Source organism: Nomascus leucogenys, chromosome 2, assembly GCF_006542625.1.
Source record: "Nomascus leucogenys isolate Asia chromosome 2, Asia_NLE_v1, whole genome shotgun sequence".
In the NCBI taxonomy this organism is placed as follows: Eukaryota; Metazoa; Chordata; class Mammalia; order Primates; family Hylobatidae; genus Nomascus; species Nomascus leucogenys.
Genome location: NC_044382.1, coordinates 31,265,993 through 31,277,937, shown reverse-complemented (window position 1 = coordinate 31,277,937; position 11,945 = coordinate 31,265,993). Strand labels below are relative to the sequence as shown.

Below are 11,945 nucleotides of genomic sequence, written 5' to 3'. Positions count from 1 at the left end.
AACGTGATAAAAACCAAGAGATCCTTTTTATTACAAGTTTTTAAAGTTTTAGAAATAACTGAGCAATTTGGGAATAATTTTTGACCATATCTACCATGCTCAACATGATCTGCCCATCCTTCCTGCCACATCCTTGTACTATCCCACTCTGACCCTCACTTAAAACCCTCCAACCTCACAGGCCCTGCAAGTGTCTCACTGTCAAGCACTGAGCCTTTTGTTCTTCAGGGCCTTTGCCCTTGCTCTTCCCTGTTCCTAGAATGCTCTTCCCTTGCATCTTCACATAGGGGGCTTCCTCTCATTCTTTATACCTTAAATGTCACCTTGTTATTTCTGTTGTTGAATTATAGGATGTTTTTTACATATTCTGGATATTGGACCCTTATCAGATATGTGAACTGCAAATAGTTTCTCCCTTACTCATTCTACAAAGCCAGCATTACCCTGATACCAAACTGGACAAAGACATCACAAAAAAATGACAATTACAAACTGACATCTCTTATGAATATAGATGCAAAAATCCTTAACATATTAGCAAGGTGTTCAGTTAGGCTTTTGACTTAAGATGTTTCTTCTTTTTTAATATTAGTGTTTATAGCTGTGAAGTTCCTTCTGAGCACTGCCTTCACCCATCCCTTAAGTTTTGGGATGTTGTGTTTTGTTTTTAATTCATCTCTAAGTATATTCTGATATCTCATGTGATTTCTTTTTTTGACTCTTTTTTTAAGAGTTTGCTGTTTAATTTCCACATTTTTGTGAATTTTCCAGTTTTCCTTCTGTTATTGATTCCTACCTTCATTCCAATTATTTCAGTCTTTTTAAATTTTTTGAGACCTGTTTTGTGGTTTCCTTCCATGGTTTCCTTTATCTCTGAGCATATTCAAGACAGTTGTTTTAAAATCTCACTCTAGAAAGCTCAGTGTTTGAGCTTCCTCAGGACAATTTCTATCTGTTGATTTTAAGTCTTCGAATGGCAATATTTTCCTGTTTCTTTGTATGCCTTGTGATTTTTTTTCTGTTGCTGTTGAAAACTTGATATTTAAATATTATAATGTGGTAACTCTGGAAATCAGATTCCTCCTTTCTTCATGGTTTGCTATTTTTTGATTGTTGAAGGCTGTAGTTATCCATTGTTTAGCGACTTCTCCAATGTTTGCAGAGATTATCTTCTTTGTTGTGTCATCACTGAAGTCTCTGTTATTTTAGCCTATGCTCAACTAATGTTTTGACTGAGATTTAACACCAAGAGCGTTTTTAAGTTGTTTTTCTTTTCTTAATTTAGTGTTCACTTGTTTCCAGTAAACCTTTGAGTGCTTTCCGGAGTTTTGACAAAGTTGGTTTTGACAGTATCTGCTAGTTTTTTTGATGTTTCTGTTGAGAGATGGGGCTTGGAACTGCTTATATCAGCATTTTTCTCTAGATTCTTCTAATCTTGTACCCCAGGTTCAAAAATGAAAGGTATTTTCCTTCAAAACAAAGAATAGTCTTTCTTCCAAGAAGAATCAGAAAGATTATGAACTATTTTTCTGATTCTTCACTCTATTTTCACTCTTTTACATTGTAAAAGGCTTTTAAAACGTGAGGGTCAATCTTACCTTATTATATTATTAACATGCTCGTTCATTCATTCATTCATTTATTCAAATGATTGTAAAGTTCCTGCTATGTTAGGAAATGTTTCTGACTATGTGGTTAATGCTATGGTTAGATACACAAAGTGCTCTGGGAATTGCTCACTGGACCTGAGTGAAGGGTTAGGATAGGCTTTCCAGAGGAGGCAACGTTTGATCTGGTTCCTCCAGATTGAGCAGAGGTAGATGAGCATACAGCAAAGGACAAGAGCATTTCAAGGCTGGCACATCTTACGGCACAGGTAGATCTTAATGTTACAGAGGAAATAAAATAACAGGTGGTTTCCGATCATAGGAATTACCCATGCTGTGTTCAAAAGGCTTGTGAGATTACTCATCCTCCGTGCCTTTAATCTTATCTAGAGCCATTCACTGAAGGCATTCCTTCAACCAAATCTAACAAGAACATACACCATATTGATATTATGTTAGCTATAGCTTAGCCCCATTTCTACCCCACTGTGTGTAGCTCAGAGTCACCTTGTTACTCTAGAGCCATATTCATCACTACTTAGGTACCACATTAGAAAAGAGTCAAGTGTTGGCAAGGGAATTCCAATCAAGCCACAAGCCTGGAAAAGGAGCTCTCTATTCTGAGCTCTCTGAGTTCTCTATTCTGTTTAATTGGTCTATGTGTCTGTTGTTGTACCAGTACCATGCTGTTTTGGTTACTGTAGCCTTGTAGTATAGTTTGAAGTCAGGTAGTGTAGTAGTGTAATAATGCCTCCAGTCTTTTTTTTTTTTTTTTTTTTTTTTTGGCTTAGGATTGTCTTGACTATTCGAGATCTTATTTGGTTCCAAATACATTTGAAAATAGTTTTTCTCTAATTCTGTGAAGAATGCCAATGGTCATTTAATGGGAATAGCATTGAATCTATAAATTACTTTGGGCAGCATGGCCATTTTCATGATACTGATTCTATCTTGGAACCTGGAATGTTTTTCCATTTGTTTGTGTCCTCTCTGATTTCCCTGAGCAGTGGTTTGTATTTCTCCTTGAAGAGGTCCTTCATTTCCCTTGTTAGCTATATTCCTAGGTGTTTTATTGTTTTTGTAGCAGTTGTGAATGGGAGTTCATTCATGATTTGTCTCTCTGCTTGCCTTTTGTTGGTTTATAGGAATGCTAGCAATCTTTGCACATTGATTTTATATCCTGGGTATCAGTATTTTAAAAAATTACTTCAGGTGATTCTATGTGTGCAACCATGGTTGAGATACACTGTTATAGAATCTAGGATGTGATAAACTAGAGGAACATAACTCAAGTTTTGCATTTTTCCCATGTCTCAGTTTCCTCATTTATTGATGGAGTTGGTATGTGTACCAACGTCATAGGCTTGTTCTGAGTAAATTAGTGCATGTAAAGTGCTCCACAGAATGTTAGCTGTTGTGATGCTTTACTTTCCACTGCACTTCCTGACTCCTAGCCTTTCTTTTCCTTGGCTCTTTTTATGCTCATGTCAGAGGCCTCTGTTTTTTCTTTCCCCCCAGAATATCCTCCACTTTATCTTGCTCTGCTCAACATCTTTAAAGTATAGAATCAACAGACTGCCATGCCACCCAGTCTATCTGACAATTGAGGCAAATTCCCTAAGTCCTCTTGTTCTCCTCCTGAAATTTCCACTTGCTCTAAACCCTTCCAATATTTCGGATGCCATCTCCAGCTATGATAGTTTAATCACTGTTTGCTCTGCTCATCCCTGATAGGTGAGTCCTAAGATTTTTAGCGATCATTTTCCTTCTAAGTCATGTATGACCCATTAGTCCCTCCATTCTTTTTTTGTCCCCCTCATTTCATATTCTCTTTATGGCTACTCCTGTTGATATATCCATTCGGCCACACTTCTTAAACTTCTCCACCTAAAGCAGAGGAAAAAGAACATGTTGAACATGAACCCTTTAAGGGTAATGGGGTATGAAGTATCACACTAAAAGGTCATCTGCAAGTGTGTATTTCATATCTTTGTTTAAATAAAATAGTTACATAGTAGAGGAAAATAAATCCATGTGGATTTTTTCACTTCACTTGATTATAACCTTAATTTTTAATGCTAAAAATTATTTTTCCAAAAATCTTGGGGTAAAAGTATTGCTCCAAAGAGCTTTTATCAGATTATGTTTATCCTATAGCTGCCTGTCCCCTGTGACCAATACTGGAAACCCTCAGGATTACAAATGCCTCCGTTTGCAAATAAGAGTGAAATAAAACAGAGCTGTGTCTTCTCCTTTATCTTGCTCCTCATCCCTCTTCTGCACTTCGTATTGTTTCCTCTCCTGTCACCTAAACAGGCACTATGAAAGAAAACTCTCCAGTACTGGAGAACTTAGCATATTCTAATTCCTAGGTTAAAAAAAAAAATGACTGAATGATTTCTTTTTAAAGAAGAATATTTTTCATCAGAAGAAGTTTGAAAGTGTTTTGTTGCAGATTTCTAAAACATTTAATCCGGGTCTAATTCTGTCCTGGGACTGGTAATCATCTTTTTTTGAGGCTAAATTTTCTCATTTTGATGAAAAAGTCATCAATAGACATTGAAAGCTGGATAGTGCAGTGTCAAAGCAAATGCTTTGCATATCTGCAAGAAAATCACAAATAAAGAAGGCTCTGCTGACTAGAAGAGAAAAATATTTAATCAACTCCAGTACCATTGTTGAGGGGAACATTCTATCAGGATTCAGTATAGAGAGATGTTTTTAGGCTATTCACAAAATCCAGGTAGAACCTCCAAGCCAAATTTACAATATTACTAGCTTTTAGATTAATTGTTGTTTTTTAAATATGTATTAGCCTCTTATGTAGAAAACAAAAAGGAGTTACAAACTATTGTTACAATAATCTTGGCTTTGTGATTGCCCAATATATTTACACTTACTGAGAGCTTTATTTCTCTGTACAGTTTCAAGTTACTGTCTCGTGTCCTTTCATTTCACCTTGCAGGACTCCTTGAGCATTTCATACAGGGAAGTTCTAGTGGTAATAAACTCCCTCCACTTTTATCTGTAAACATCTTAGTTTCTCTCTCACTTTTCAAGAACAGTTCTGCCAGATATAGGATCCTTGGTTGATAGTTTTTTTTCTTTCAGCACTTTGAATATATCAGCCTCAAGTTTCTGATGAGAAATCTGCCCATCATCTTATGATGTACTTGACAAATTTTTTCTCTCTTGCTGCTTTCAAGATTCTCTCCTTGTCTTTGGCTTTAGAAAGTTTGCTTATATTGGCTGAACACGGTGGCTCACACCTGTAATCCCAGCACTTTGGGAGGTTGAGGCAGGCAGATCACTTGAGGCCAGGAGTTTGAGATCAGCCTGGCAAACATGATGAAACCTTCCCTCTACTTAAAATACAAAAATTAGCTGAGTGTAGTGGTGCACACCTGTAATCCCAGCTACTTGGGCAGCTGAGGCAAGAGAACCTCTTAACCCAAGAGGAGGAGGTTGCAGTGAGCTGAGAGCGTGCCACTTCACTCCAGTCTGGGCAACAGAACAAAAGTCTGTCAGACAAAAAAAAAAAAAAAAAGGAAAGCTGATTATATTGTGTGTCAATGTGGGTCTTTTTGAATTCATCTTACTTGGGATGCACTGTGCCTTTTTGGATTTGGGGGCTCATGCCTTTCAGCTATGATTTCATTAAATATTCTGTTTTCCTTTTTCTCTCTCTTCTCCTTCTGGGACTTCCATAGTATGTACACTGGTTTGCTTGATGGTGTTCCATACATTCTGTAGGCCAGGGATGTCCAATCTTTTGGCTTCCCTGGGCCGCATTGGAAGAAGAGGAATTGTCTTAGGCCACACATAAAATACACTAACACTAATGATAGCTGGTGAGCTAAAGAAAAATCACCCTCAAAAAAATCTCATAATGTTTTAAGAAAGTTTACGAATTTGTGTTCAAAGCCATCCTGAGGCACATGTGGCCCATGGGCTGTGGGTTGGACAAGCTTGCTGTAGGCTCTGTTCATTATTCTTCAATCTTTTTTCTTTCTGCTCCTCAGACTCAGTAATTTCCACTGTCTTGTGATCAAGTTTGATACTGATTCCTTCCTTGCCTGCTCAATTTTGCCGTTGAAACCCTGTAGCAAATTTTTAAATTTTAGTTATTGCACTATTCAGCTCAAGAATTCCGTTTTAGTTTCTTTTTAGGTTTTCTATGTTTTTATTAATATTTTAGTTCTGTTTGCACATCATTTTCTTGATTTTCTCTATATTTTCCTTTAGCTCTTTGAGCAAATTTAAGATAGTTGTTTTGAAGTCTTTATCTAGTAGATCTGCTATTAGGTCTTTTTAAGGGATAGGTTTTTTTGGTTTATGTTTTTTTTACTGCGAATGAGCCATACTTCTCTATTTTCTGGCATGCCTTGTTATTTTTTATATTGGATACTTGAATCTAATAATGTGATAGATCTAGGAAAATCAGATTTCTCCCATCCCCAGGGTTTGCTGGGTTTTGTTATTGTTTTTATTTTTATTTTTTATTACTGTTGTAAGCTGTCTCCATGCCAAGGATCAGCTGAGCTGTAAACATAAGATCTTCTTAGGTCTTTTCTGAGCCTGCACCTTTCCCTGGGCATGTGCAGTCACTTTCTAATTTTCCCAACAGAGGCAGTTGTTTTTGAATCACCCAGCCTTTCACATGTGGCTCCCAAAAGGAGGAAAGGAGAAAAATGAAGGGGGCGAAAATGTGCTGGCCCTTTTATTCTCCCAGAAGTCCCTTCAGCCTGAGGGAGAGTGGCTGGCAACATTGTGGGGGAGGTGCAACAACAATGGCCATCAAGCATTTTGTTTGCACCTCTGTGATCAGAAGCAGCAGTGTTGGAAGCACGGATCCTCAGAATTTGGAGAACATGGTTCTTGCTTTCCACCCTGACTCTCACAGGCTGTGTGCAAACTGCTCCGGAACATGTGTGTGCTCAGCTCCCTCCCATGGGCTGGAGGATGAGGGATGGGTAGCTGCTGCTGTGCTAAGAGCTTAAGTTGGTCATAATTAACTGCACTTTGCCACCCAAGCCTTCCCTGAAAGTTGCAAGCTTTCAATAGACTCCAGAGTTCTAAAATAGTGACATTAGACAGATTCTGCCAGTGCAATCTGTGTAGGAGGGGAGACAGATTCCTGGTGCTTCCTGTTTTGCCAGCTTCCCGGAATCTCTTCACTTAGCATCCGTTTTGAAGATACTACTTACTTCTTAATTTGGGGCTTTTCATTGAATAGACTGTCAACAGGTTATTGGCTGTTTGAAGATCCTCATTTGTCTGCTAACTATACCTCTATTTTTTTTTCTACGTTCACCTGGAAGACATGTCTTCTTCAAGAGCACCTTGACTCTGTCCAGAAGGAGTTCATAATTTTCAACAGAGAAAAGTAAGTAATTCCTGGGAGAACAACAGCCCCAGAAATGATGGCATGTTTCAGCCAGACTTTACTTGAAGAGAAAATATATTTTTAACATTTTAAAAATTATTTTCTAATTGGGAAAATGATGCAATCTATTATAGAAAATGTAGAAACTTTTTTGTAAGGTATTTAACATTTTTTAATTAATAAATTAGTCTAGCATCAAGTTTTTGTTTGTGAGAAGGGAAGAGGAATTAGGATTTAAACACTTAAAAATCAAAGCCTTTTAAAAGATTTCCTTGGCTCATGCTTATTTATAAATTATTGGGCTTAATATTATTTCAAAAGCTTAAACCTTTCATTTTCTTTTTCAAAGAATAAAACATCTTTTTTTTTCTTTTTAAGAGTAAAAAGGGACTTTAACAAAAGACAACAAAATCTAGCCTTGGAACAAACCAAAGACCCACAAGATGAGGATGGTCAGAATAACAACTTGTAAAGGCCTCATGTCTTCTTCTTGGGACAATCTCATGCCAGAAACTTCTAATTACATATGTCAAGAAAAGCTGACAGTAATTCTTGCCACTCCACACATCATGACTTAGAAAATGTGAATGAATATCTTTCAAAAAAGGCAGCACAACACAGTGAAGGGTCCTGGGCCTGAGGTCCTGGGATGTCGTTTCACATCAATCAACTGTGTGATCTAGAGCAAGTCACTTAGCCACTTTCTGTGCTTTACTTTATTTATCTAAAATGAGAGGGTTATACTAGATGAGCCATACCCTGCCTTTTTAATGCTATAATTGTTATTCTAAACCGCCTTTATTTTTATTTTAAAATTAATATATGAATATAGATTTATTTTTCCACTCCTAATTACACGGTGACAAATGGACAAATGGACACAGGACTCAGTGAGACTTTTCAGACCTCGAAAGTTTCATAAAGTGGTCAGAATTCCCCAGGCTACTTGGATAAGGATAAGGAATTCTATCAGGGAGGCACGAATGGAATCAGATTAAAAGTAACAGAGATGGATGAGGGCCTTCCAGTGATGTGCTGGAATCAGCATTAGATACACTTATCTCAGCTGGCACGAGCCTGCCGTGCACACCACTTCCCAGCTCCCTCTTCAACAATGCGAAGGTGGTAACTTGAAATTGGTAATAATGGGAGCATTTACACCATGGAAACTGGTAAATGCTCGTTTTTTCCCTCCTAACAAGTGAATTGCTAAATATTAGCCCACCACTCTCCTTCCAAGAAGCATGTTCCTTGAGGGCTAATTGTCCTCTGAAGGTTAGCAGAGACCTGTATCTGGAGAGGATCAGAAAAGAATGTCATCACACTGAAAGTATGTCCACCTTGCAGTTCAGAAAAGTTACATCTTATATGGGGTTTATTGTCTAAGTTAGAAATGAATTTAGAAGATAGTAAAATTTACCATTGAAAAACCCCTTAAATTACCCATAACATATGGGAAGTATCTTTTCTCAGTGAAGCCCAATACAGTGTCACCTTTCACTAATGAAACAAGTCATTGCTTTCATTTTGTTTTGACTTAGTTATTTTTATTTTTGGTCTCATTTTGGCTAATACCAGATGAGCTAAAATGTTGAACAAATTATACTTGTTTTTATAGACTAAACTTACTCTTGTTTTTTCTTTTCAGGCAGAGTCTCGCTCTGTCACCCAGGCTGGAGTGCAGTGGCATGATCTCTGCTCACTATAACCTCTGCCTCCCGGGTTCAAGTGATTCTTGTGTCTCAGCCTCCTGAGTAGCTGGGATCGCATGTGTGTGCCACCATGAGTAGCTAATTTTTTGTATTTTTAGTAGAAACAGGATTTTGCTATGCTGGCCAGGTTGGTTTCAGACTCCTGGTTTCAAGTGATCCGCCCACCTTAGCCTCCCAAAGTGCTGGGATTACAGGAGTGAGCCACCACACCTGGCCTCAGAATTACTCTTAGAACAGTGGAATGCCCACACATCCAAGAGAAGCAAGTTCATGGAGACTAAGGGAACAGTGGTATCATGTCTCCCTTCTCCCTGTGCTTACTACAGGAATGGCAGGCAGAATTGCCTACTTCTTTAAAATATCACTGGTGTCTCACTCTTTTTATTTATATTTTATTTATTGATTTGCCACAAAGTTTAATTCACCTAAGTGAGACGTGCATACGATGTAACTCCGCTGTACAGATACACAGATCTTTGCAGAAGAACTATTTTTGGCAACCCGTATGCCCCCGGGTAGGGTCAAGAAGTGAACAGGCTTGGTGGGGGATTGTTTTCACCTCTTGGCTACTCAGAGTACCTAAACCTGTCCTTACTTATGGAGAGCATGTGTCACAGCAAGATGGCAGTAAGCTGGCAACTGGGAAGACCTGACTGATGCCCATTTGGGAAGCCAGGCAGGCAAGTGAAAATGGACCAAAGAAACAGAAATGGCTGTCTTTTATGCAAGGCTTTTCCATAAAGAGGTTACACTGGGGCAACCAAGTAGGTGTAGAAAGCCAGAGCTAAACTTCAGCTTGGCATTCACAGTTTTCTCCTCACTGAGCTAATAGGCCCAGAGTTTCGGGCAGAGCTGTGAAATAGTGCTTCTCTAAGAGCAACCATATCATTGTTACATAATTAAAAGCCAGCTCTTTTGTTGTTTGTTTGATTCCTTTTCCCTACAGTTCCTACATCATTTGTCTGTGCTATTCTGTTTTTCTCCAAACACTATAAACTTGAAGCAATTGCCCTGACTCGATTTCAGAGAGGGGGATGTGTTGGAAAGAGCAAGAATAAGAAAGTGACCAGATTCTGCTGCAGTCTGGTAACCCCATGAGTGTCAGGGACTACTTGCATGTTTACTTCTATCCTTCATTTCTTTTGATTCAAGCCTTTATGTGCTGTGGACTCACCTCCCTAAGTAACCAGGTTCCTCCTCTCACTGTGACCTTGTTTGCATCCTTCCCAAGAAGAGGCTTTGGGAAATTTTTCTGTACTTACACTTACCAAAGAGCCGTGGAACCATTAGGATCTCCACTGTGATGAGAGTTAAGCCATAGTGCCATTTCACATGTATACATTTATGATGGGATGGGAACCCGATACAATCTCTGTAGGTTGAATCCCTAGTTTTATTTCCAGTGAGCTGCTTCTGTGACTGAAGCACCTCTGTGGGCTTTTAGGAACCATGGATGCACAGATGAGAGAGCACAGGCTCAGAGAGTAAGATGGATTTCTAGTGCTAGCCAGGTGAATGACACACAGTGTATTTCAAGTTTGAAAAGCAAAACCATGGTATCTGACAGTGCGGAAAAACCGATTGTAATCACCTCCCACCACTGTGCATTTTAAACATGAGAACAAAAAACTTTTCCAAAATTTAAACTTTTCCTAAATCTTTATGGTCATTGCTAGTTGTTGACATCAGATCCTTTGGTTTTATTCTATAACTTGGGCTAAACGTTAATATCCCACTAGGTGGAACGTGTCTCTTCCAGAGTCGTGACAACCGAGGCTCAGAGCTGTGATTTTTAGGAAACAAGATGACTATTAAATCCTTTGGCCTGGTACTCTTGAATGTTTTTCTCCCAGCAGCTTCCCTTGCCTGTATGGAGCATCTGCAAAGTCTGAGCAGGTTTTGAAGTCCAAGAGCATCCCAGCTATAAGGCTCTTGCACTGTGACAGAGCTGCCCACCTCCAGTACACCCTCAGTGACCTCTAGTAGATGCGTAGGGCAGTCAAACCCGGCAACTTATGCCACAACCCTAATTCCAGGAAGTCGTCTGCTAATGGCTAACCCACTGCCATGGTGGCACTGGTTTTGCCTGAGGTCATTGCTAGGGCAGGAATGAACAGCAACCAGCACAGAGCATTGCTAAATGAATTACAGTAACCTAATTAATTAGTGGCTAGGCTTCTTCTGATAGGAAAGTTTTAACCAGAAACCGCTAGATGTTCTATTATCATAGCTTTTGTAGACTGGATGGAAGAATAAGTAGGAAGAAAAAGTATTAGCGTAGCTAGTAGAGACCAGTGTTGCTATTCGTGGATGAGGCAGTAATGCTAAGGCTTTAGGTCTTCAAAAGCTGAACGAAAAGGCACAAAAAGCACTGCAAGCTTGTTTCAGTACCGACCTGTCCCTGTATTGTCTACATAAAATCCTGTTTCCTGCTATCTGTCTGTGATTCCTGTTTATTACAAATTCAGTGTGTCTGACTGATATTAAACACTGATATTAAAATTTCAAACTTCACTTACCTGTGCTGTTGTGAACAGGCAGCTGATCTGGCAGCCCTCGAATGGGAAACAAGTGCTTCTGTTGAGCTGTAGCATATATAATATAAATGTGCCTATGTGTATTAAAATGTCTTCTGTAAACAATGAGCCACTGACCCTTCTTTGTCAGCTGTGTGTGTGTATGTGTGTGTGTGTGTATTTGTTTTCTCCAGAGATAGCACTGGGGGTGCCCAAAGTAACCCGTTCTTCTGTCTATTTCCTATTGTGAGGAATGTCCCTTACCAGAAATAATATTCTGTAACAGAGATGATGTTCTGCAACTACGGAATGCAGTATAGCTTACCTGACCCACATGTATAAAAACTAAAAATCCTGACCTCTCTAGCAGTCACATCTCAGGGAACATAGCCCAGAATTCCAGTTTCTGCCATTCACTATGCCCCTAAGTCCATGGGCAGCCTATGCACCTCTTTCTTTAGCACTCTGCCTTCCTACCCCTCAACATCTGTGCCCCATTCCATATACCAAAGCAGCAGGCAGAAGTTCTAAGGTCCACAACCTGGGACAGAAAGTTAATGGGCAGCTCTGAACTCTTGCAGCTAAAAGCAACCTCTGCTTTAGGAGAGAACAAAGGGAACTGTCACCACCTCTCAGACCCACAGTGGGTGGGCAGCCAGCAAGCTGCTGGTTCCCTGGGCTTGTCCTAAAATAGTAGGCTGTTGTAAGTTTTGTGGCCTCTGAA

At 39.2% G+C, this 11,945-nt stretch overlaps 1 protein-coding gene across 2 annotated transcripts in view; it reads left to right on the top strand.

Annotated features, from left to right (window-relative positions):
* Nucleotides 1-11,945, top strand: part of STK32A (serine/threonine kinase 32A) — a 180,206-nt gene that overhangs the window by 141,026 nt on the left and 27,235 nt on the right. The window contains exons 12-13 of one of the 2 annotated variants that reach the window (XM_003266595.2): nucleotides 6,929-6,993; nucleotides 7,372-11,350. In XM_003266595.2, the coding sequence (XP_003266643.1) occupies nucleotides 6,929-6,993; nucleotides 7,372-7,465 (159 nt within the window). In that variant the 3' untranslated portion in view covers nucleotides 7,466-11,350. Of the gene's footprint in view, nucleotides 1-6,928; nucleotides 6,994-7,371; nucleotides 11,351-11,945 lie in introns of those variants that run through there. The other variant, XM_030826935.1, reaches the window with a different exon arrangement.